The 26,432-nt window shown below is 35.9% G+C and overlaps 1 protein-coding gene across 12 annotated transcripts in view; it reads left to right on the top strand.

Moving 5' to 3' along the window:
• The window catches only part of IKZF2 (IKAROS family zinc finger 2), a 186,827-nt gene that overhangs the window by 99,630 nt on the left and 60,765 nt on the right, over positions 1-26,432 (top strand). For 11 of the 12 annotated variants that reach the window (XM_025278196.3, XM_025278187.3, XM_025278191.3 and 8 more), the window contains 2 exons: positions 13,996-14,262; positions 20,429-20,596. In XM_025278196.3, coding sequence (XP_025133981.1) covers positions 13,996-14,262; positions 20,429-20,596 — 435 coding nt within the window. The remainder of the gene's footprint in view (positions 1-13,995; positions 14,263-20,428; positions 20,597-26,432) is intronic. The other variant, XM_025278199.3, reaches the window with a different exon arrangement.

Genomic DNA, 26,432 nt, shown 5'->3' with positions numbered 1-26,432 from the left:
CTACACCTGTGTTCTACATGCAGTAGAGAAAATGGCAGATGGCACACACCGATCCAAAGTTACTCTTCCTTAACATACTGGCATCCCTGTTTTCCTTTACTGTTAACTGGTAACTGATTTTGCTTTTGATGACACAGGGGAAATAGCAAGAATTTGGTCTTTAGTTCTCAGTTCTAGTTTCAGATCTGGCTCTGAATAGATGTGTGACCTGGACAAGTTACTTCACCCATTTTGAGCTTTAGTTTTCTCACCTGTAAAATGAAGGTAGTATTATATACTTCACAGAGCATCTGTTATGATTATATCAGTGATGTATATAATGCACTTAAAGTCTTTTCTTTTATGCAGTGGCCCTTTAATTAATGTTATGTTGCTGATTTGTGTTTAATACCTAGCTCTATTATAATTATTTATGTGCAGTCTCTTAAACAAAAAGAAGTATGATAGGTAAATCAGCTGCAACAAGAGTTCAATGAACATTCACTGAGCATCTAGTATATGTAAGGGGAAGACAGTTTTACAATTGTGAATAAAGCATTTCTTTTAAAAAATCTTATACCATAGGGAATGTAGTGTGTGAAAGTCACTCAGTCATGTCTGACTCTTTGTAACCCCATGGACTGTACAGTCCATGGATTTCTCTAGGCCAGAATATTGGAGTTGGTAGCCCTTCCCTTCTCTAGGGAATCTTCCCGACCCAGGGATCGAACCCAGGTCTCCAGCACTGCAGGAAGATTCTTTACCAGCTGAGCCACAAGGGAAACCCAAGAATACTGGAGTGGGTAGCCTATCCCTTCTCCAGCGGATCTTCCAAACCCAGGGATCAAACTGGGGTCACCTACATTGCAGGTGGATTCTTTACCAGGTGAGCTATCAGGGAATGTAGAGTTAAAGGCAAATATTTGAATGAAATCACTGTAATGCATCTTTTTGCACAGGGAATACTTCATGAAAAAGGTAGAAGATAAGTGAGCTTTGAGGGGCTTCCCAGGTGGTGCTCGTGGTAAAGAACCTGCCTGCCAGTACAAGAGACATGAGACCTGGGTTTGATCCCTGGGTCAGGAAGACCCTGTGGAGGAGGGCACGGCAACCCACTCCAGTATTCTTGCCTGGAGAAGATCCCATGGACAGAGGAGCCTGGTGGGCTACAGTCCATAGGGTCACACAGAGTCAGACATGACTGAAGTGACTTACATGCAATGAGCTTTGATGATATGCTGACATTGATAGAAGTAGGAGAAAGACTCTAGAAAAAATAAGGATCAGTAAAAAAAAAAAAAAAAAAAGTAAATAGGGATGTATGGGATAAGTTCCAGGAAGAATGGCTGCAAAAAATATGAATAACTAAGGGAGTAATAGGACATAGGACCAAGAGCAATGATGGAACTGCTGTGGAGGTCCTTAAAGTCCACACTGATACCTTTGTCTTTAATTTGTAGGTAGCAAACAGTCCAGTTAAGGAAAACATTTAAAAGAGTAACATGAGCTCAGCTTTAGGAAGAGAATTGAGGGTGTGGAGTGTGGCAAAATCCTGAAGAGAGACCCAGCTAGAAAGTTGTTGAAATTGTTCCAGGTGAGAGGACATGGGCAGTCTTAAAAGGAGTTCTGTGTTGCCCATTAAAATGTAACAAAAAGAAGTTGGATATGCAAGACATGGCAGATACTGAATCTCTGGGACTTGATAAATGCAGTCATTTATTTAAAGGATGGATAACAGGATAGACTCTTGTTTGCCTGTGGCATTTCTGTTTAAACTAGGCTTATTTTCTCCATGTTGTACATTTCCCAAGAACTAGTTGTCTGCCGGAAAATAAAAACTTCATCCTTGGGCTGCGGTGGTGCCACTGTGCTGGTCAGTAAAGGTGTGTTGTCTGCTGATGGGCCTGTTGTAGAAGGTCATGTGTGTTGTGGGAGAGCATCAAGGGTCACAGGTCTCAGCTCCTTAGTTTTACTTGGTTTTTCTTTTTCAAGGAGGTAGAGTAATTTTTTGGTATTTATTTTGTTGTGACGATCTCTTTAAATGTACATGAAATATTGCATGAGCTACTCATCGATAGGATTTATCTTTGTAACAAAAATTGACACAAGACTGTCAAAATGTGACCACAAAGGAAGTCCTAAAATGCCATCCTCTATAACTGTTGGTTTAGAGATTAAAGTTGATAATAGCGACTTATTCCTCAAATGGCTGTCTTTACCTACCACCCGTAAGTCATGACAGGGAATATAGAAAAAGTAGGGATCAGGAAAAGGATTGAATATTGGCAGATTCTTCAGGAACTTGTTGCACTACGTGAACCTATCCCTGCCTTGAGACCAAAGTAAATCTACAAATGAAAAAGTATTTCATTTGAGTAGGCACAAGCCTCCCAGATTTGAAAGTATTCATCTACACCTCAGTTTATGGAAACGTATTTTTATTTTATCTGACCCATGTGGGCTTGAATTCCTGGTAACTTCTTCAACTTATGGGCACAGTTTTATAGCATCAGAAAGATCTATTTTCTCAGGACTGATATTTTTTCTAAATGTAATACTACTATTAGTTACTTGCTTAATTGGACAGGCAGTATTGTGTCATAGGAAGATGGCGAAGACAAAAGGCAGAAAATCTTGCATTGATATTTACTAGTTTAGCATCCTTGGGTATGTTACTTAGCAACCAACCTCCATTTATCTGTGTCTGTCCTACCTATAATCCACTGTGGTTCTGAGTATCCAATGAGACAATGTGAATTGTTTTAAATCAATAAGAATTATAAATTATTTTTGTATTATTACAATTATTAGAAGGATTCTAAATCCTTAATGTAGAGACTGTTTTATCTAGGCTTCTGTTTTCAGGAACATCAAGTGTTATTTTCCCCATGTTTCAGGTGATGCAGGAGGCTGAGTCAAAATAAACAAATTTCCCGAGGTCCCAGAACTAGTTAAGTGGCAGAAAGGGAAGTAAAGACCCTGGTTTCCTTCAATCAAGTGCAGAGTACTTTTCTTCTATAGTGCTTTTAGAATAGTAATCATATTTCAGAACCAGGACTGTCTTGATCAAGTTACTCTAGTAGGTCTAAGAAATATATAATCTAACTATATTGGGGAAAGGAGAGAGAGAGAGAGAGCAGAGACTTAAAGAAAATGAGGTAATGTGATGTGCAGACTTAGAATGCTACCCCCAAATGCCTCAGCTGCAGTTGAGTGACACCAGTGTCTGGACTTGTCCAACCATTTCTAAAATGAATACTTTAAGGATGCTACGAGGGAGCTGTTTTGTAAGATGTATGTATTAATTTATTTCCAGTTAAAAGGAACAGAGTGTTTATATTGTGTGAAAATTTGTTGAGGAAATTCTTTGAAAAATGATTGCACATACCTTAATTTTTGTTGTGAGGATTTTACTTTAATTGTGTAGATGGCTGGAAAGTTGGTTAGTAAATAATTATGCTTTACTTCAGAGTTTGGAAAGCAGTTTGTGTTTTTAACACATTATTTAAACAGCTGCTGTGCTGTTAACATGAATTTAATCATGTTTGGTGTTTCTTGTTTGAAAGTTTAAACCAGAGTTGTATGAGCTCAGAGGCAACTTCAACAGATTATTAGATAGACATATTGATTCAATTAGTGTGTATAACACCATTTCAAGTATCTGGCATAGCCCTGGAGAAATTGATGCTTGTAAGTAATAACACAATGTAAGTGTCCTCTTAAATGTTCACACAACAGAAACCAAGCATATGAAAGTCTACTTACACATCACACCTGAAAGGTTTTTTCCCCGAACTTGATAAGAATGGCATTTTAGCTATCTTTTATTAGCACTGTGAAAGAAATATTTCTTTAGCTCCCATAGTGTTGACTACTTACTTCCTTAAAAATTGAGTTGAAAATTATAGTTTGGAAATTAAACAGAAATAAATCACTAAGTGAATAGTAATTAAGATAAAAGGCCTATTTTATACTCCATAAGATAAATATTATATCTTTTCAAATACAGCAAGTAAATCATAATCCCTTTGCATTATTTTCCTTGCTAGGAAATTTCAATTATCTGTTCATGGATGAATAGAATAAACTCATACTAATAATAAAGTTTTAAGTTGTATAAAGTTTAATTTAGATTTTAAATATATTTTAATAATGGTATTTTAGGTTCTGGTTTCTGTGATTTTTCAAAAACTTGACATTTAACAAATGATAGGCTTATCTGTGAAAAGCTCATTCTAATGATGAGGATATAATTTATTTCACTTTTATAATTCAAAATTAACTGAATATATTTCTCCATCTGTGTAAAAAAGTGATCTTCCCCCCAGATGTTAAAAGCGGAGAATTTTATTTGAAGCCATCAAGTGCCAGACATTGCAAAATCAAATGCTCTCGTACCATCTTACATAAGTTGGTAATTTGGTCAAGTTAATAAAAAATAGGAATTTCTAAGGAAAAATCTCTTCACATTTATGTACTATTTAGGTCAATAAATTCAGTATGTAACCAAATTACATGCTAGTGAAATATTTCCTGTACTTTTTACTCATAAACTCTTCCTTGAGCTGGGTACATACCATCCTGCTAATACAGGTTTCTTATTTAAGTGAAAAATATTCTTCAGCTTTTAATCTTAAACCTTCATAATCAATTTTAGCAAAGTATCGATGGCAAATAAACTTTTGGGGCAGCACAATATTAGGCACATAATAAGTATTTGCTGGCTCAATGAGTTTTAAACAGATTTCATTTTGGTCCTTGTGTCTTATTGATTGAAGTGGATGAGCTCTACTGTGTGAGGTCTATTAATGTATGTAACAGCATTGTGCATTTCATTTTTAAGTGGTATACATTTGGATTTTGAATTGTCTTTAGTTTTTAAAGTATAATAGTGGTAATGAAAACGTCATTATGAAATAGACTGAATTAAAATAATGTCTTTTAACAGCTTCACGAAACAGCATGATTTTTCCCCATTTGGTTTTCTGCCTTTTTTTTTTTTAAAAAAAAAAAGCAGTGATCTATATATATGTTTAGCTGTGTAAATACCCTTATTAGGTTATCATTTTATTTAATACCATGCTAGTGAATTTAAGACAAGTCCAATGTAACTTTATCCACTCAGTAGTATGTATCTTGAAACTGATGATTATGAAGGCTTTGAGTGTAGACAATCCAGTATGTTTACTGAAAAGCTTTTATTATTGAAATTTCTTTGGCCTGGGAATCATTTATAAGAGCTTTTATGTGAATCTCTTTACTTCTTGGCATTGGGGTGATCACATGTAAATGGAGGTGATTAAAACATGCATTTTTATAGAATCTATAAGCTATATCCTAAAGTTCAAGAATAGTAGTTGGAAAGCATAAAGAAGGGGATAAATCTTTAATCCTTAAACGTTTGCATTATGAAGCAATTTTTTTCATAACTATATATGTGGAATATTTTATCCTGAAATATATTCAAAGCTTTATCTGTATAAAATTGATTATAAAAGTCTTTTCAATCAACAATTATTATCCTTTAATTGTGTTTACAAACCTCCAAGTGTACTAAAAGAATCAAAGTAACAAAGAATCAGTGTAACCTTTTTGGATACTTTAAAATTCGACTCTTCTTTATTTAAAACTGTGAAATGTATCATCTCCTTCAAGTTAAAGGGGAAAAAAAATACCTATAATAAACATTTTATTTTTTCATTGAAAATATTCACCAGCTGTATATCATAGTTATTTGTGGCTACAATATTGAATAACAAAGAACAAATTGATCAATTAAAATCTTATTTCACATCCGTTTTTCATTGCTAATTATTCTGACAAAATATTGTTTTCATTAAACTGTTAATGCTTCTCAATATATTAAAATGTGTATAATTTCACATGGATATGCTTGAATTTTTACATTCTTCATTTTCTATCAAGAAAATAAACTTGAAAAGTAATTCTTGTTGTTGATGTACAGTAATAAGATTTCATTTATACTAACATTTTCTTAGAAGAAATTAGCCATGTATTAGAATGCCTTTCTTTTAACCAAATTATAAAAGGAATACTATATGATAAAGAGTTAAAGTTTAATTTCAAAAATTTGACAGCGCCACTACTTTGATTTTTATTCAGTGATTAATTTATAGTGACTTCATGTAACTACAGTCAATATGTAATTTATAATTTAGAGTATACATTTCCCAAACACAAATTTAATCATTAATAGTTAAAATATTAGATGCCCTAGATTAATTAGAAAAATCCTAAGTAATAATAGGATAAAAATAAATAATAGGAGAATATCTTGTAGGTTCTTTGAGTAGGAAAAATATTTTATTTAACAGTTAAAATTCTGATCATTTTAAGTAATCACTTTTATCTTAGAATTTCAACTTAATTTTGGTAAGATGAGCTAAATATTAATTAGAATGGAATTTTATTTGTACAATAGGACACCATATTTAGCTTCCATGGTGGCTCAGACGGTAAAAAATCTGCCTGATATGCAGGAGACCTGGGTTCAATCCCTGGGATGGGAGGATCTCTGGAGAAGGGAATGGCAACCCACTCCAGTATTCTTGCCTGAAGAATCCCCGAGGACAGAGGAGCCTGGTGGGCTACAGTCCATGGGATCGCAAAGAGTCAGACATGACTGAGTGAATAAGCACATCCACCATATTTATGAAAAAACCTATGCCATGTATATATTAAAATGTGTTGCATTTTATTGATTTACTATATCAATAAATATGAATTATTATTTACTATAGCAATAGTATATATATTCATACAAAGCAAATACATAATTCCTCAGAGTATAATATTGTTAGAGAAAAGATTACTATAGTTTTGTTGTTCAGTCACTAAGTTATGTCCAAATCTTTGTGACCTCACGGACTGCAGCATGCTGGACTTCCCTGTCCGAAACTGTCTCCCGAAACATGCTCAAACTCATGTCCATTGAATCAGTGATACCATCCATCTCATACTCTGTCATCTGCTTCTCCTCCTGCCTTCAATCTTTCCCAGCATCAGGGTCTTTTCCAGTGAGTCAGCTCTTTGCATCAGGTAGCCCAAGTATTGGAACTTTAGCTTCAGCATCATTCCCTCCAGTGAATATTCAGGATTGATTTCCTTTAGGATTGATTGGTTTGATCTCCTTGCCCTACAAGGGACTCTCATTGAATCTTCTGCAGCACCACAGTTTGAAAGCATCAATTCTTCAGCACTCAGCCTTCTTGATGGTCCAGCTCTCACATGCTTACTAGACTCCTGGAAAAACCTTAGCTTTGACTATATGGACCTTTGTTGGCAAAGTGATGTCTCTGCTTTTTATTATGCTGTCTAGGTTTGTCATAGCTTTTCTTCCAAGGAGCAGGTGTCTTTTAATTTCATGGCTGCAGTCACCATCTGCAATGATTTTGGTGCCCCCCAAAATGAAGTCTCTCACTGTTTCCATTGTTTCCCCATCTATTTGCCATGAAGTGATGGGACTGGGTTCCATGATCTTCGTTTTTTGAATGTTGAGTTTTAAACCAGCTCTTTCACTCTCTTTCACTTTCATCAAGAGTCTCTTTAGTTCCTCTTTGCTTTCTGCCATAAGGGTGGTGTCATCTGCATATCTGAGGTTATTGGTATTTCTCCCAGCAATCTTGATTCCAGCTTGTGCTTCATCCAGCCCAGCATTTCTCATGATGTACTCTGCATATAAGTTAAATAAGCAAAGTGACAATATACAGCCTTGACGTACTCCTTTCCCAATTTGGTACCAGTCTGTTGTTCCATGTCCAGTTCTAACTGTTGCTTCCTGACCTGCATACAGATTTCTCAGGAGACAGGTCAGGTGGTCTGGTATTCCCATCTCTTTCAGAATTTTCCACAGTTTATTGTGATCCACACAGTCAAAGGCTTTGGCATAGTCAATGAAGCAGAAGTAGATGTTTTTTCTGGAATTCCCTTGCTTTTTCTGTGGTCCAGTGGATGTTGGAAATTTGATCTCTGGTTCCTCTGCCTTTTCTAAATCCAGTTGGCACATCTGGAAATTTTCAGTTCACATACTGTTAAAGCCTAGCTAGAAGGATTTTGAGCATTACTTTGCCAGCATGTGATATGAGTACAGTTGTGTGGTAGTTTGAACATTCTTTGGCATGGTCCTTATTTGGGGTTGGAATGAAAACTAACCTTTCCTATTCCTGTGGCCACTGATGTGTTTTCCAAATTTTCTGGCATATTTAGAGCAGCACTTTAACGGCATCATCTTTTATGATTTGAAATAGCTCAGCTGGAATTCTGTAACCTCCACTAGCTTTGTTCCTAGTAATGCTTCCTAAGGCCTGCTTGACTTCGCACCCCAGGATGTCTGGCTCTAGGTGACTGATCACACCATCGTGGTTATCCAGGTCATTAAGACCTTTTTTGTATAGCTCTTCTCTGTATTCTAGCCACCTCTTCCTAATATCTTCTAATTCTGTTAGGTCCATACCATTTCTGTCGTTTATTGTGCATATCTTTGCATGAAATGGTCCCTTGGTATTGCTAATCTTCCTGAAGAAATCGCTATTCTTTCCCATTCTATTATTTTCCTCTCTTTCTTTGCATTGTTCACTTTAGAAAGCTTTCTTATCTTAGTTTCTTACTATAGTTTACCACTTCTTTTATATTTAGTTCTAGTAAATCTATGCTTTTGGATATTCATCTCAAGTATGTTCTTCTGTAGATAGAAAAGAAAGTTCTAACCATAATGGTAACATCTCATAAACTGGACTTTTTAAACTATTTTAAATTTTATTTTTTTACTGCTGGGTTCGTTGCTGCATGGGCTTTTCTCTGGTTGTTGCAAGTAGAGGCTACCCTCTAGATGTAATGCACAGGCTTCTCATTCTGATGACATCTCTTGTTTCAGAGCATGTGCTCTAGGGCTTTCAGGCTGCAGTAGTTGTGGCCTGTGGGTGCTCAGTATTTGAGGCTCCTGGGCTCTTAAGCACAGGCTCAATAGTTGTGGCACTTGGGCTTATCTGCTCTGTTGCATGTGTGATCTTCCCGGACCAGAGATCAAACCCATAACTCCTGCATTGGCAGGCGGATTCTTTTACCACTGAGCCAGCAAGGAAGCCCTGATAAATTGTTAAATAACATTTTTACTAATGTTTAATGTTGTTTTACTGTCCATATTCTAATATTCTCCTGAGGGAAAAGATAATTTAGTAGAACATCAAGTCATAATTTTGTACTCTTTTGAAATTGAAGAGGCCCATACGTTCAGACTTAACTTCTTTTAGATATACCTTTCTTCAGTTCCTGAAATGAAATGTGGGTAGACTTTATACTCATTAAAGGCAGCTTATCAGATGTTGACTAGTTCAAGAATGTAAGTGATAGCATTGCCGTGAAATTTGTGATCTTTAGTACATGACTTTAATGTGTGGGAAAATTTGCTCACAGGCTGGTATATGAAATCATGCTACATTAAGTCATATTTTTCATTTGTTTTCTTTCTTAATTTTCCCTTTATGTGACAGTTACAAATGAAACATGGGACTATGTAGGGTAACCAGTAGTATTTTTACATTGATTAGAACAGTTTTCCTTCTCAGAAAAAAATGGAAGAATTTCTCGGAATATGGAAAAACTATAGAAGCAAGATATGGAATCCAGAAGTCATAATTGTTATGGCTTAAATATATTTAACAAAAATGTTAAAACTCAAAATGTAAAAAATTTAACATACACGCCAAAAAAATACCCTGGAGTAAAAAAATATACCAAAGTTTTTGCAAAACATATCAGACACAGGGCTAAGTTCCTTACTATATAAAGCATTTAAATTCAGTGAGAAAGGCTGACAACCTAGTGGAAAAATGGGCAAAGAATTTTGATAGGCATTTCTAAAAAAAAAAAAGAGAGAACACATTTAAACATGAAAAAGATACCCAACTTTATTCACAATAAAAAAATGCAGATTAAAAGTCTAAAGTAAGATAACTGGTTTTTATCAGATTAACAGTTTTGTATGGTATATTATACAATAATGTCTATAATAGCACTAAATAATCTTAATAGCCTGGGTGAATATATTATGTTTGTAAAATAAATTTTATGCAGGTATTGGAAAAGAACAGTGTAGATTTCTGTGTTTGTGCCTGTGTGCTCAGTTGCTCAGTTGTATCTGACACTTTTGTGACCCATAGACTGTAGCCCACGAGGCTCCTGTGTCCATGGGTTTTCCCAGGCAAGAATAGTGAAGTGGGTTGCCATTTCCTTCTCCAGGCAATCTTCCCAACTCGAGGATGGAACCCACATCTTCTGCAGCTCCTGCAAAGGATTCTTTATATCACTAAGCCACCTGGGAAGCCTGATTTCTTTGTACTAATGTGGAAAATATTGAACAGATATTATTAACTGAAGAAAGGAACATTAAAGTCAGCTCAGTTTGTGTAAAAAGAGTGACCTGTATATACACATGTATACACATATGTACACACATGTACACACACAATTCTAAATAGAAGACAAGGATTATGGTTGATTTTGAGACCAGAACTGAGGAATGGGTGAACTTTAGGTAGAAAAGGACATAATTTTCATTTTTTATCCTTTCAGCTCAGTTCAGTTCAGTTCAGTCGCTCAATCGTGTCTGTCTGACTGCGACCCCATGGACTGCAGCACACCAGGCTCCCCTGTCCATCACCAACTCCCGGAGTTTACTCAGACTCATGTCCATTGAGTCGGTGATGCCATCTAACCATCTCATCCTCTGTTGTCCCCTTCTCCTCCCTCCTTCAATCTTTCCTAGCATCAGGGTCTTTTCAAATCAGTCAGTTCATCGCATCAGGTGGCCAAAGTATTGGATTTTCAGCTTCAGTATGAGTCCTTCCAACAAATATTCAGGACTGATTTCCTTTAGGATGGACTGGTTGGATCTCCTTGCAGTCCAAGGATCTCTCAAGAGTCTTCTCCAACACCACAGTTCAAAAGGATCAGTTCTTCAGTGCTCAGCTTTCTTTAAGGTCCAACTCTCACGTCCATACATGACCACTGGAAAAACTATGTCTTTGACTAGATGGACCTTTGTTGGCAAAGTAATGTCTCTGCTTTTTAATATGCTATCTAGGTTGGTCATAACTTTTCTTCCAAAGAGCAAGTGTCTTAATTTCATGGCTGCAGTGACCATCTGAAGTTATTTTGGAGCCCCCAAAAATAAGTCTCTCACTGTTTCCATTGTTTCCTATCTATTTGCCATGAAGTGATGGGACCAGATGCCATGATCTTCGTTTTCTGAACGTTGAGTTTTAAGCCAGCTTTTTCACTCTTCTTTTTCACTTTCATCAAGAGGCTCTTTAGTTCCTCTTTTTTCTGCCATAAGGGTGATGTCATCTGCATATCTGAGGTTATTGACATTTCTCTCAGTAATCTTAATTCCAGATTGTGCTTCATCCAGCCCAGTGTTTCTCATGATGTACTCTGCATATAAGTTAAATAAGCAGGGTGACAATATACAGCCTTGACATACCGCTTTCCCAGTTTTGAACCAGTCTGTTGTTCCATGTCCAGTTCTAACTGTTGCTTCCTGACCTGTGTACAGATTTCTCAGGAGACAGGTTAGGTGGTCTGGTATTCCCATCTCTTTAAGAATTTTCCATAGTTTGTTGTGATCCACACAGTCAAAGGCTTTGGCATAGTCAATAAAGCAGAAATAGATATTTTTCTGGAACTCTCTTGCTTTTTTGACTATCCAGTGGATGTTGGCATTTTGATCTCTAGTTCCTCTGCCTTTTCTAAATCTAATCCTTTACGATGATTCATTTTTTGTTATTCTGTTAATGGATTCTTTAAACATATAAGAAAATACCTTAAAGAAAATTCTTAATCACTTAATTAAAATGCTTCAGGGAATACTACCTGAAATACTTCTTGTATGCCACAAATATCTTAGCATATTGGAAATATTAAGATGTAAAAATATTGTCTATACTCTTCTCAAAACCCAGTAAAGCAGTGTTAATTTCTAAATAGGGTAAAACCCAAGATATACATATTCTATTAGAGATGAGGCAAGAAGGCTGTGTATCCCTTTGTAGTTCTTAGGTTAGTTTACGTACTGTTTCGTTAATTGATCTTTACAAAAACTTTATGGAATAAAAACACTTTTGTCCAAAGAAAAATAATAGTAAGCCCATTTTTTATATTTAGACATTTAATGCTTACATCTGTCCTAGGAAGTGGGTGCCATTATCATCCCGATTTTGTAGAGGACATGGAGAACTTAGCACTATGCACAACGTGACACTCCTTGTGTAATACTAAGTACCACTGCTAGACACTGCTCTTAATAGCTCAACTATTGTGCTTAAACATTATTCTGTAATCTGAATTCATCTCCACTTTGTAAATGAAAGACATAAGATTCAGAGGTTAAGTAACTGGTTCAAGATTATATTGCAGTAAATGTCAAAGCCAGTTCTCCTAACTCAATCTAGTGATCCCCACGTTGTACCACACTGTCTGTGGTTCACAGGGGAGTTCCATGGAGGGAGTATGGAGGAGTCATTTTGATAGTATGTGCTGCCTGTCATAAGAACTAACAACGAGGCAGAGAAGGGGTGGTTTCTCTAAGAAAACAATTGCCGTAAAAAAAAAAGTACTTCCTTTTTATGAAAATATTTCCTCTATTCAAGTAATACCAAATAATTTGTTTTGCTTAGTAACTTTGATATGGTTTCTTGAGAAATTTTCAAGATCAGTGGATAAAACCTGGTATTCTCTTAAAGCTTGCTTCTGCTCTGTGAAAGGACTCTGTCAGCAATCCAGCATGAGGGCTGTGCTAACAAAATTCCAACTTTTCTGTGGGATGATCCAAAAACAGCAAACAGAAGGCATTAAATTTCTTAACAGTCACAAGTGTGTGCATGCATGCTATGCCATTCCTGTCATTCACTGCTTTTTGGTGTGCATAGATTAAAGTTGGAATACTTTGATTTGCAGACTAATATGTTCTATGGAGAACTTTTTTCACACAGGAAATAAAAAAGCAGAGTAGCTTAAGAGCATGTGACTTCTGTGCACTCTGCCCTTCATCTATATAACTCTCAACTGATTGTATTATTTAGTCTGATTTTTAGAATATTTGCCTTGCCTGGATGACTTCATGTGTCTAAGACATTTGCTGGCTTAACATCCCGAGTTGTTTCTCTTGCTCATTTCAAAGGCAGGTTTACACAAGTGCTCTAACGGAAAACAGAGACTATGACTTGTGTGTGTGTGTGTGTGTGTGTGTGTGTGTGTGTATATATGCTGCTAAGTCACTTCACTCGTGTCCGACTCTGTACGACCCCATAGACGGCAGCCCACCAGGCTCCCCCATCCCTGGGATTCTCCAGGCAAGAACACTGGAGTGGATTGCCCTTTCCTTTTCCAATGCATGAAAGTGAAAAGTGAAAATGAAGTCGTTCAGTCGTGTCCGACCCTCAGCGACCCCATGGACTGCAGCCTTCCAGGCTCCTCCATCCATGGGATTTTCTAGGCAAGAGTACTGGAGTGGGGTGCCATTGCCTTCTCCGATGTGTGTGTGTGTGTGTGTGTGTGTGTGTATGTGTGTGTATATATATATATAGTTAAGAAAAGGTGTAGCTCAGTGGGTTAAGTAGTATCTCTCTTCGCCTTTTCATAATCCTGTCTCAGTCACCTTAATGACAAACTCAAAAATCTAACAATACCAGTTGTTTAAGGACTTGCTTAAAAAGTGTACCCCTGAATTAAAGAAAAACATGTGTGTAAAAATAAAGCATCATTCTCTTTACCGTGAGCTTCCCTAGGTCGTCTTCACTCTCATACCGAAGCTTCACTGGAGTACCTTGGAGCAAAGCACGTATAATGTTGCATGAGGGATGGACTTTATTCTATAGAGAATATGCTGTATTCTACAGTATTTCCAGCCATGTTAATAGAATGGCAATGTGTGGGAAAGAGATGTAGGTGACTACACATAACATGCACTCAAAATGTCTTCCTTTCTTCTTTAAATTACAGCAAATTCAGTAAAGCTAGAAATGCAGAGTGATGAAGAGTGTGACAGGAAACCCCTGAGCCGCGAAGATGAGATCAGGGGCCATGATGAGGGTAGCAGCCTAGAAGAACCCCTAATTGAAAGCAGCGAGGTGGCAGACAACAGGAAAGTCCAGGAGCTTCAAGGCGAGGGAGGAATCCGGCTTCCGAATGGTAAACTGAAATGTGACGTCTGTGGCATGGTTTGCATTGGGCCCAATGTGCTTATGGTACATAAAAGGAGTCACACTGGTAAGCAGCTGAAAGAATAACCTGATGACTGCCTGTGACATCTGATGTTGATATTACCTGACATCTATTCTCTTTCCTTTTTATTCAGGGGTGGCAATGGTGAAACTCCTTTTTCAGAATTCTGCTAGTATTGGATTGCTGAAAAGCAGCAAGTAGCCTGGGTCTTGACTTCCAGCCTTCAGATCTGAATAGCATTTCAAAAAGAAGTTTGGGATTCAGTTTCCACAGTTCTTAATATAGCAATAATATGATGAGGGTTCAAAAGGTATAGGAGAATTTCATTGTGTAACTTGATCTTTTTGTACTCCTATACATATTTTACCATACCCATGGGCAGAGAATAGAGTTTGCTAGGTAAACATTTATCCTATAATGTGGTCCTCATGCATTTATATAATAGTGGATCATTTTCACCTTATCTAATTAACTTCTTGAAATACAATTTTCAATCAGTCTTTGCCTTCCATGGGTCTGTGTAGGAGACAGATACTTATTTTCCCCAGTTCCAGGATGTCACCCTTTTCCTGTAATTTTTAACTATAACTCCTGCAAGGAGATAACATAGGGTAGAATGTACCAAAGGGTGGTTGGAATGTGTACTCATAGAATCAGGTGAGGAAAAGGACCTCAGATTAATATACTTTTAGACATCTGAGTAATGAGAAAAACCAACTCATTTAGAAGGCCTTATTTAAATCTCTTTAAATCCTTTGGTAAAAAATTTAAATTCTTTTTGATGTAAACACAAGAAATGATACTGTGATAAGGTAGGTGGATCGTTGACTCTTAAAAAGTTTCAAAGTCATATGAAATTTGATTTAAAGGTAATGATAGCTTTAACTATAATTCAGAGAGGTATCATAGAGCAAAACAGTAATAAGTCATACACTCAGAGTTTTAAAATATGACACTCTTTTGGAAGAGAGATAAATCACAGTAAAGACATTGATTTAAAAGACTTCTAAGTAATCAATTTAGTCAGTAGATGCTTAAAACATGAGAGATCCTGGGAACATTGACGTCTTCTTAGTCCACATTTCTCATTTACACATGAAGAAAATGAAGCCCAAAACAGTTAAGTAATTTATCCATCATTCCTTATGTAGTTAAGAGCATTTTGAGGCTAGGCTCAGTGTTTCCTGATGTCCAAAGAGGTTTTGTTCAAGTATTTTGTGCTTCATATATCAATACTCTAAGGCTGATCGTTTCATTATAGTGAGAAACTACACCTTAGAATCACTGTTACCTTAATTGGAATCATCAACTTCAGGGCCTACACTCTTATTCAACCATACAGTCAGTTACATTTTTACTTTTTGTTTTGAATTTCCTTTTTAAATAGCATCATATTTTTAAAATATTTTTTAGAATTTACAGTAATATTTGTATTACTAGTGAAGATGGTTTTTCTTTTAATTGTTAGAAATGTCTCATGGAAACAATTAAAAGATCAAGCTAAGTATCATGTTTGATAAGAAGAAAAGAAAAAGACTGTAGAATATGAGTCTACTCTGTTTCTGTGCTCATGAAGTTATTCTAACTGCAGGTCTAAAAGAAGAGATCCACAAAGTTATGATGTACCCATCATCTCAGAGAGATTATATTGAGGGAGATAACACACTTTGGGATGTCTCCGTCTCACATCTAGCAATGTAGAAACTAAATAAAATTAGTAGAGTGACTTTTCAGTTGAATTGCAAATAGTATTCATTTTAAAGCTGAAAAATATATTTAAAAAATTTTTGTAACATTTTTAATAAACCTTTTTGGTCTTAGTTAAGAACATTCAAAAAATTTGAGTGTACTCTGTTGAAAATTTAGGTTAATTGATGTTTCACTGTATCTACAGTGACTTTCATGAGGATTGTTGGTTTATAAATACAGAAATAATTACCCACCTACTGTACTGTCCATTTGATATTTACTACAGTAAAGTAGAGTTGCTGCTGCTGCTGCTAAGTCGCTTTAGTCATATCTGACTCTGTGCAACCCCATGGACTATAGCCTACCAGACTCCTCCATCCATGGGATTTTCCAGGCAAGATTACTGAAGTGGGTTGCCATTTCCTTCTCCAGGAGATCTTCCTGACCCAGGGATTGAACCCAGGTCTCCCACATTGTAGGCAGACGCTTTACCGTCTGAACCATCAGGAAACTATTTCTAAATAGTTACACAGATTTCCATGAGTCCTGGGAATATAGGATTCACTCAGCTGGTAAAGGCAAGGAAAATAAACTAAATAGACTTTTAAAAAATATTCTTGGAACTCTATGAATTTTTAATATTAATAAATATTTATTAGAGTATTGGGAAATTTTTATACTTTTCTAAGATCTGGGTGGTTTTTTGTTAAAAGTTACTAATAATTCATAGAGGTGCTTGGGCTACTTGCCACACATTGTTAACCATGAAATTGTGATGTGTCTTTAAATTAGCCATTTTTATGTGTATTTCTGATGACCCAGTTTATGTGTCTTAGTGGGTCATGACATTTTCAATTCCATTTTAGCACTGTGGGAATAGAAAGTCTATTTGTGTTTCTTTAGATTGGCAACAAATGAAGTTGAAATATAGACATTAAGCAAATGTTTTCTCCTTAATTTGATGAACTATCTTCATTTTAGAACTTCCCCCTTTCACCATTTATAGCTTGCTGGTATAAAAGACACTGTCTTCAATCCTTAAATCCCTTTGAGAAACATAAGTTTCTGTGTTTTTAGCTCACAGAATGTCTAATATAAAATTGATAGTGGAAAAATACACAATCACCCAATTTATTAAGATGACATGGAGTATCAGCTCTAATTCACTTCTTTTTCTTCTTCTTTCATACTCTACTAAAGTGTCAATTCCAGTGCCTATTAGTGGCTTGGTGTTACCTCGTTGGTATTGCTGCTTTAGTAGATAATCAGGTAATATTGTCATCGGATACTCCAGGCACTCTTCACTGGGAATGAAGTGAGAAGAAAAGAAGTAGGGGTAGTAAATCAATTCATGCATGAACACAAATTGATACAAACACTATAAATATAAAATATTCTTAATTTTGCCTCTCTTTGGGGTAGAGTACTCTCATCTTTGTAACTTAAGTTTTCAACACCATATTTGTCCATTGCAGCTTTGTGGAGCCATTCTCTTGCTCCAAGGCCCTCTCTACACATAGTTGGGATTTTTCGTATTTGTAGGTGGTGGTTCCAGCCAACAGAGGCATACCCTATGCCTTTGATTCACCAAAGTAAACTGATGCATGTATATTTGCATTTCAATTGAATAAACACAGATCTAGAATTGTGTTTATGAAAATATATAAAATATCGAAATATAATTTATTCCATAATAAGAATAGTAGATAATTTCACTCAGTGAATAAAAATGGTCCTTGACTAGATGAGTAGATTGATTTAAAAAAAAGAAACAGATTTAGGATGCAAATGAACAATAATGTGGCTACATGACTACATCTTAATTGTTCTCCTGAATCCAGAGTTCTTAATCTGACTTCGGTGCCCACCCATCAGAAGATTATCACAGATACAATAGCCTACTTAATGTTTTTGAAGTAAACCTAAACTCTATAGTGTTACTGATGTGTTTAGTAAGTTTGTAAATTTCTCCTTAAAGTTGTTTTTGTTTACCTGTGATGAATGTGATTAATATATATATTTTAGACAATATGTAATATTTAATATATATTTAAACCAACTTGAAAAGGACCAATTGATTCAGTTTATGTATTAAAAAAAGAATTATTAAAAAATAACTGAGATGTATTGTTTCAAGTTACATAGACAATACAGTTAGTCAACTGAACCTTTCAGTTAATTATCAGATAATTTTATACATATCTCTGTAAGGTGTAGGCCAGGAAAATCATTTCTCAAAGCTTCATGTGCTTGAAATCAAAGTGCATTATTGCCATAGTCTCTTTCCTCTTACCAAAACTGGGCTCATGACCATTACCTTCCTCATGCCTCTTTCTTCCCTTCCTATGGCCATGGAAACAGAATTAGCAAACACCTCACTAAGACTTACTCAGTAACAGGGCAGTGTTTCTGGCTATAATTAGACATTTCTCCTACCCCTTTAAGATGATCATATAAATACAGAAATAATTCTTATTAAAAATATTTGAGGATATCTGGAGTATTTTGTAAATGTAACAACTAAATTACCCTGTCATTAGTCTCATAATTAAGTGAATTAACAGTTATTTTTAAAAATGATCCTTACTGTTATTTTTCAGATTAGCATTATTTTGAATGATGAATTCAGTAACCTAAATTAGGGATTTTAAAATATTTCAACTCAAGGATTGTAGGAGGCTTAAATAAAATCAAATTTAGCATTCTACCAGGAGTATTTTCCCAAGGCAAATATGATTTCAAGTATTTTTGTTCAAATACTAATTTGTTTTAAAGTTATTGAGTACTAATTTGTGGTTGCCTGGGAAACCTTACATAGATTTCAAAAGTTAAATCAAATATATTTATTAAAATGTGTAATTTGCATTTGCTATTTTTTTTTACTCTCTAAAAAGTTAATTTCAATAATAAAATCCTCTTTCCTTTTTATTACTAATTCCATGACATGAGTGAGGAGTAGAATATTATGATTTTAAAAACCTTTAGGCTGTTATTCCATTGAAAAAAGCCAAAGAATTAAGTTGTATATGTGTGTATGTCTGTGTATAAAATTTTTAAAATGATTTACCAAAATTAAATTTATTTTTAAACTTTGATTATTTTATAAGATATTATATGAGAGGTTTTAGGTTAAATGTCTCCATTTTAACCTGTATTTAGTGCTAATTTTTCAGTTTTACCAAATGAATCAAACAAATTAAACTAGATAAAATTTAAGGTAATGTTAACATTATGGATAATTCTTTTTCAACCATCAATATAGGGACTTTTTGTAAACTTACATCATAAGATCGCCAAAGAAAAAAACCTAAAACTTTGCTACCCACACACACACAGGTTACCTTTATATATATATATATATATATATATATATATATATATTTATCTATCTATCTCATTGAATTCCAAAATGAACAAGAACTACAGAATTCAAGATACATCTGATCTGTCCATTTTTCTTTAGGCTTTATAATCTATATGATAGAATGTGCAGTGGTAACTGCTAGAAGGTGACCATTTTATTTATCCCTCCTAGTAGTTCATGATGGTTTGGTGATGTTATTAGTTTGATCCTACTTACCAGTTTCACACGCTCACCAAACTACATGTTTTTAACTTGGGTGACTCTCTTAATAGCCTGTTGATGGCTGTCGGTTGACAGACAACTGATAATTCTGGCTTAAACAATTTTAGAGCAATATCAGTAATAGTAGAAAACGTTCCCATCAAATAAATTATTTTCACAAGAAAAAGAGAATATATGTACGGGAAATATCTGAACGAATAATTTTCTTTGGATTTTCTCTGATTCTATCAGGAAATTTTGCCACAGATTTTATTGTTAGTGACTGGGTAAATCTATAGACCTAAGCTCTATTTTGAGATATTTGTGGTAATGAGCTTTGTAACCCAGTTCATTCGTTGAACATCTTTGGCCCCCTGATAAGAAAATGATCATCTAGAGAGTTAGACTATAGATCCTTTTCAGCTCAAAGTTTCTGTCATTTTTTTTTAAAAGAGATAATAGCATGGTATAATAAAGAGAGCAAGATTTTGTCGTCAGATTGACCAAGAGTCATGTTCAGCTCCAGTACTTATTATCTGTGACTGTAATCAGATGCTTTGATATTTGAACTTCCATTTGTTTATTTGTAAATTGAAGTTATTAATACCAAATTAGTAATGCCATCCTGTGGTTTGAAATATATGTAAAGCAACCTGTAAAACCAGTTAATTGATGGCACCTGGTTGTTCAACCAGTGGCCAATGTTCTGACTGTTGTTCTTTCCAGTCAGTGACAAGAATCCTGTAAAATTTATGCGAAGAAAGGAAATGGCACTTGATCTAAAGTTTGGGACTTTGGTATTAGCAAAGCAAATTCGAGGAAGATTAAGGTTTAGAGGACATAGGAGGGAGATGGACATTCTCAGCACAGAGAACTGGCTCTGGTTAACATTGTAGATCCAATTAGTCACTTGCACATAACCTACTTGATCTTCCCCACCTCTTTACCCTTCTGCAGGTGAACGTCCCTTTCATTGTAACCAGTGTGGAGCTTCTTTTACTCAGAAGGGCAACCTTCTGAGACACATAAAGTTACACTCTGGAGAGAAGCCGTTCAAATGTCCTTTCTGTAGCTATGCCTGTAGAAGAAGGGACGCCCTCACAGGACACCTCAGGACCCACTCTGGTAAGTGGCACCAGCTCTTTAAGAAGAAAACTAAAATGTGAGAATTCAGAAGTGTGCTATAGAATAATTCAAAGCAACTTATAGCTTTGGTACATAGCTGAGAATGAGGTAGATGATTTTTTTTTGTATACATTGAATAACTGACAGATTTTGCAGGATGCATTTGGCCCTTCTTTTTTAAATTTATAGACTTGGCAGAAAGGAGTACTGTCAACTGAAGAGTTTCAAGCCATTGATGAAAACAGCTGTTATATAGATTTTCTATAATTTTTAAATTTTATAATTATTAATGAAGTAATTGTGGTTAATCCAGAATAATGGAAAACCCAGTAAAAAAAAAATATAGTTACATGTTGATGTTAGCATAGAGGAGAGGAAAGCTGTCATGTTTTTTGACTGATAGAGTACCTGGGCTGGGACTTCAGGGGGTATCAAATATAACTATTTTAAACTTGAAAATATTATGTTCATTAGAAAATGGGCTGTAAGAGTATTTTATATTTCATTTTAACTCTCCTTGTTTCTTTAACTTTCAAACCATAGTCATTGGATGCTCTCTGAAACTTTTCTCTGCTTCATAAATCATTAGAAAAATCTAGACTGATTTTTTTAAATGCCAGAATATAGTACATAAAAGCAAAAGAATGATTAGAAATCTGAATGAATTTCATTTGATTTTTAGCATGAATTGCTATACCCAAGAAGTTAAAGGTGGAAAATTAATATCGAATACTCTTAAGCCAGTTTTATATGCTCCTTCTGTTCATAATGACATAGTAAAATTTAATTTTAATATGAAGATATGATGAAAGTGATATTTTCATCTACATTGACAAATTGACAGAGTACTGTGGGTTGTGAGGTAATGCTTGTATTATCTTTCTTTACATTTTTCCTGTTAATCCTTAAGGCTTTACCCAGTTTTTTAACATGAATGAGAAATATGTAAAACTATTTAGACATTAACTCGATTAAAAAATAAAATTAATGAATATTAAAATATTTTAAGTATATGCTTTATATTCTTCCCTGACTTAATGCAGTTTACTCATTTCCAACCATGACACATTATATTTTAATTAGAAATTATGCTGTGAAAATTATATATTAAAGTGGTATTGTTTTATTATAAGAAGTATTCTTTATTGAAAAATACTTTTAAGACCTGACAGTTATTTCCTTTAGCTGGCCATGAGCTCTGGCTTATTAAAGCATTAGTCAGTTGACAAAGGATTATATTAATATAAAACATAGCTTTCTATGGGAATGAAGTTGAGGCAAAAATATAGCTGTAAGCATGTATTTCACTCTTTGCAAAATTTACAAAATTGTGTTGTTTTTAGTATCATGGTTTGGTGTATACGTTTACTCTACCTGGTGATTGCTAGATTCAAGGTTCATTGTCTGGTGACACCTCCAGAAGACATTTAACCTTCACCTCAATTTGTTTCCTTGATTTCTTTTTTGCTCTTTTAAGAGGTTTATCCCTGTGGGTAGTGTCTAAGAAGTCAAGACACCTTGGTTTTTGTATTAGACTGAGCTGGGCAGCTACACTCAGTTTCTTTATACATATTAGGCATGGCTCATCTAGGGGTTCCTATTTGGTGTCTAGTGGAGTGAGGGGAGGGAAAGATGGTGCTCAAAAGAAAGCCCCTTACATTGGCTTTGGCAAGGCCAGACACCATAATTTATATGGTTCAATATAATTATAAAGTTTATGTGCATAGAACAAAGCTGTTTCTAAGAAACTGTATATATATATATATATATTTTTTTTGGCTGTTCTATATGGCTTGCAAGATCTTAGTTCCTGTACCAGGGATCAAACCTGTGACCCTGCAGTGAAAACACATAGTCCTAACCACTTCACAGCTAGGGCATTCCCTATGAAACTGTAAATTTTGTAAATAAATACTTTGCTACTTTGAGGTTCAAAAAAAAAAAGATATGTCTCTATAATTGCCATTATGATTTTGCAATTTGGTATACTACGTTATGGCTTTTGCAGATATATAAACAGATATGCTCAAATTGGCTAATAAGGGAAGTTTAACAGAGAGATGAAAGGGACAGATGGGTGTCATCCACCTACTGCTTCATTAAGGTGTGATATTAGCTCAGACATACTTTGAATTCAAAATACTAGCCGTCACCAATGCTGTTCATAATAGATGAAGCATAAAACATAGCTGCCAAAGTCCATGCTTCTCTAACTGATCAGAAAGCTCAAGTTGGTCATTATAATTTTCTTCATCCACTGCTGATTCCATCTTCCCCTTACTTTTACCCTCTTTTTAGCACCTGGGCTGGACAAGGTTCTTTGATGGGTGATCACAGCCTAATTCCTAAACGTTTTGAGTATCTGGTGACCTTTTCATCCTTGGATTACTATAGCTTTTCAATAACCAGAATTACTGGACAAGTTTTTGTTAGAGATGTTCCAATAAATCTGCTGAGCTTCTAACTTAGTTGTCCTTGCCCATATCATATAGCAACAACCCCAAATCATTTTAGTAATCTGGAAAGTTTACCACCCAATAGCCTATTTCTCTTTCTGTTAATTCAGTAGCTTGAAAAGCCCCATATAGGCAGGGAGTAGTCTCAGCTTTCAGTAAAATAGTAACAGAACTCTGATCCCTGGTGAAAAGTTTGGGCATTGAGATCTCCAAAACCAGCAATCCCAAGGTTTTAGCACAGGAAGTGAAAACCCTTTAAGTGGGTTATTTGATGTATTGTGGCCACTACTACCTTAACCTCTTTGTAATCAAACATGCGCTGTGGCAATGGGGAAGATAGATGACTTTAGGCATTTATCATATGCTATAGAACATACTCAAACTTCTCCCAGCTAGCAATCATACATGAACCATGCCACTTGTGGGCCAGTATACTCCATTTGACCCAATGATTCTAGATAATGTGGCATGAGATATGGCTAGTGAAATCTGGAAATGGTTTGGGACCTTTGCTGTATTTCCTTTGCCTTCAAAAGAATTTCCTGCTTAAAGCCAATATTTTAAGGAATACTATAGTGTTCTTAAAGGCATTCTGTTACATCCAGGTGAGGAGGAGCATACAAAAGCACCAAAGGAAGGGGAGGTAAATCTATATCCTGAATATCTATCAATTCCTATGAGAATAAATTTCCCCCTCCTTCAGGTAGAAAGTTCATTGTAATCTGCCAGTCACTAATCAACTGGTTGATCCCCTTGGAGAACAGTGCCATATCAGGGTCCCATCATTGGAAGGTGGTGAACTCAGCAGTTGTGGTAGTTAAATTAGTCACAGAGCAGGGGAAATCTATGTTGTTAAAGTCTATAGAGTTTCCATTATTGCCCCTCTTTTCACTTTGTACGTGGGCCACTTAAGCAGGCACTAGGGTAGCTAGGTAAAGAATCTAATACCCATAGTATAGATTATCTGATTGTTTTGAGTCACCCATCACATGATCTTTTCCAGACTGCTCAAAGCGTCCTCCACAATGGATGCCCTCTGGAGGGAATTCATGTAAGATACCACATTGTCACTTTTTGTACCAGTTCTAAGAGGCACATATGCATAACTCTCCCCGAAGCCTTCTATCTCCAATCTTCCAGTCTTGTTTTTCCAAGTCCTTGACTATATGGCCATGCCATCTATCCTTCCTCATCTATCTTTTCTTACATGCAAACTGTACAGCTGGAGGGGTTATCTTTTCACTACTAGGATTTAGGGGGAGCCCTCTTCATTGGGCCTCTAGTATAATAGTTGCAGCTAGTACCAAATGCCATGCAGTCCATTCATAGGCTGGGTTCATGCAGTTTTATCCTATGTTAATTGGTCATTGAGAACACCTCATGAGGCCAGATTGTGAGATGGTAAAGCAGTAGTGGCAGGTATCAGAGACACATGAGCTACTTGCTCATGAAGTAAATACCTGGGTTTCCCAGACCTGTGTGGCCATTTCATTTAATAGTGAAATGCTCTTATGCACATCTTATTTTGTATGTTGAATCAGATTAACACATAGTTCATTTTGTATAGTTTGAGCCACACAGTCATTTGGAGTTTTGTGTCCTAATACTCAGTCTTAACAAGAGTCCAATAGCAAATTAGGAGGTACTTTTCAAATGGCAAATCATTATTGAAAAGAGCACATATATTTCCTCCATTGGGTATCTGCGCTCCGATCCTGCAGTAGCAATTACATCACACACCATCTTTGCTTGACACATGTATTTCCCAAAATCATGGCATTGCTGGATCCTAGGGCCAGAGATCTACATGGCAGCTTTCATTGCAGGAGAGGTATACTGCAGTCCCAGTATACCTTTCTTGCCCCAGTCTGCTCTCAAGGTTGACAGCCTTGTGGATTATTGAATACGTGTATCAGAGTGGAATACCCAAACATAGTATATCTTGTTCTAAAATTCAAAGAGGGGGCACCACATTTTCTGCCTCCTCCTTCATGATGAAAGGTACAAGGTACAGCAACTTATCATTAACTGTAGAGGCTCTGTTTCCACATGCCTGCATCGCTGGGCCCCTAAAATTTCACCACTACTGCAGGTATCTAAATTTTCATAGAGGTCACCTCCTATCCTCTGGCATATATCTTAATGAGACATTTTAGTGTTTACTACTTCCTGCTCACCAAATCCAATTGGTATAATACCATGAAGGTAATGCCCCAGGTTGATGTTATGTGAGATGTCAAGATGAACAAGATTTCTTTGCCCTATATTATGGCAAAGAGAGGAGAGTTGACCTAGCCTTAGGGTAAGATGGTCAAAGTATGTGTCCCTGCACTGTAAAGGCAAACTGCTTCAGACTATCTTTATTGATAAGGAATTACTTTTAAAAGAAATTAGGTTGGTAGTTCCATACATGGTGTCAGGGGCTGTGTTAATACGTTCCAACAAAGATACTATAGCTAGAACTGCTTCTGTATTTGCCATTCTGATATAACTAAATCTTCATTCATCCACAGAACCATCTAGGTCTTGCATTAGCCTAACAAACAGTTTAAATGGGTTTGTAGTAGGAATGACCACCCCAGCATCTTTTGGTTTTAGTTTACTGTCTTGGAAGAAATGACAGTTCTAAGGGCTGTGATTTCCAGTATGGTAGCCTCTAGCCATCTGTGGCTATTAAGCACCTGTACACATGGGCTTCCCTGTGGCCCAGTGGTAAAGAATCCGCCTGCAATACAGGAGACACAGGTTCAATCCCTGGGTCAGGAAGATCCCCTGGAGGAGGAAATGGCAACCCCCATCCAGGATTCTTGCCAGAAAAGCCCATGGACAGAGGAGCCTGGTGGGCTACAGTCCATAATGTCACAGAGAGTCCGATATGACTAAGACTGAGCACACACATATGGTTAATACCACATGTTGAATATACCACATTAACAAATTGAAAAATAAAAGCCATATGGTTATCTCAATAGATGCAGAGAAAGCCTTTGACAAAATTCCACAGCCATTGATGATGAAAACTCTACAGAAAGCAGGAATAGAAGGAACATACCTCAACATAATAAAAGCTATATATGACAAACCCACAGCAAACATTATCCTCAGTGGTGAAAAATTGAAAGCATTTCCCCTAAAGTCAGGAACAAGACAAGGGTGCCTACTCTCACCACTACTATTCAACATAGTTTTGGAAGTTTTGGCCACAGCAGTCAGAGCAGAAAAAAAAAATAAAAGGAATCCAAATTGGAAAAGAAGAAGTAAAACTCTCACTGTTTGCAGATGACATGATCCTCTACATACAAAACCCTAAAGACTCCACCAAAAAATTACTAGAGCTAATCAATGAATATAGTAAAGTTGCAGGACATAAAATCAACACA

This window comes from Bubalus bubalis, chromosome 2 (assembly GCF_019923935.1).
Source record: "Bubalus bubalis isolate 160015118507 breed Murrah chromosome 2, NDDB_SH_1, whole genome shotgun sequence".
NCBI classification, from domain to species: Eukaryota; Metazoa; Chordata; class Mammalia; order Artiodactyla; family Bovidae; genus Bubalus; species Bubalus bubalis.
The sequence above is the reverse complement of the archived record's forward strand: the minus strand, read 5'-3'. Positions and strand labels throughout refer to the sequence as shown.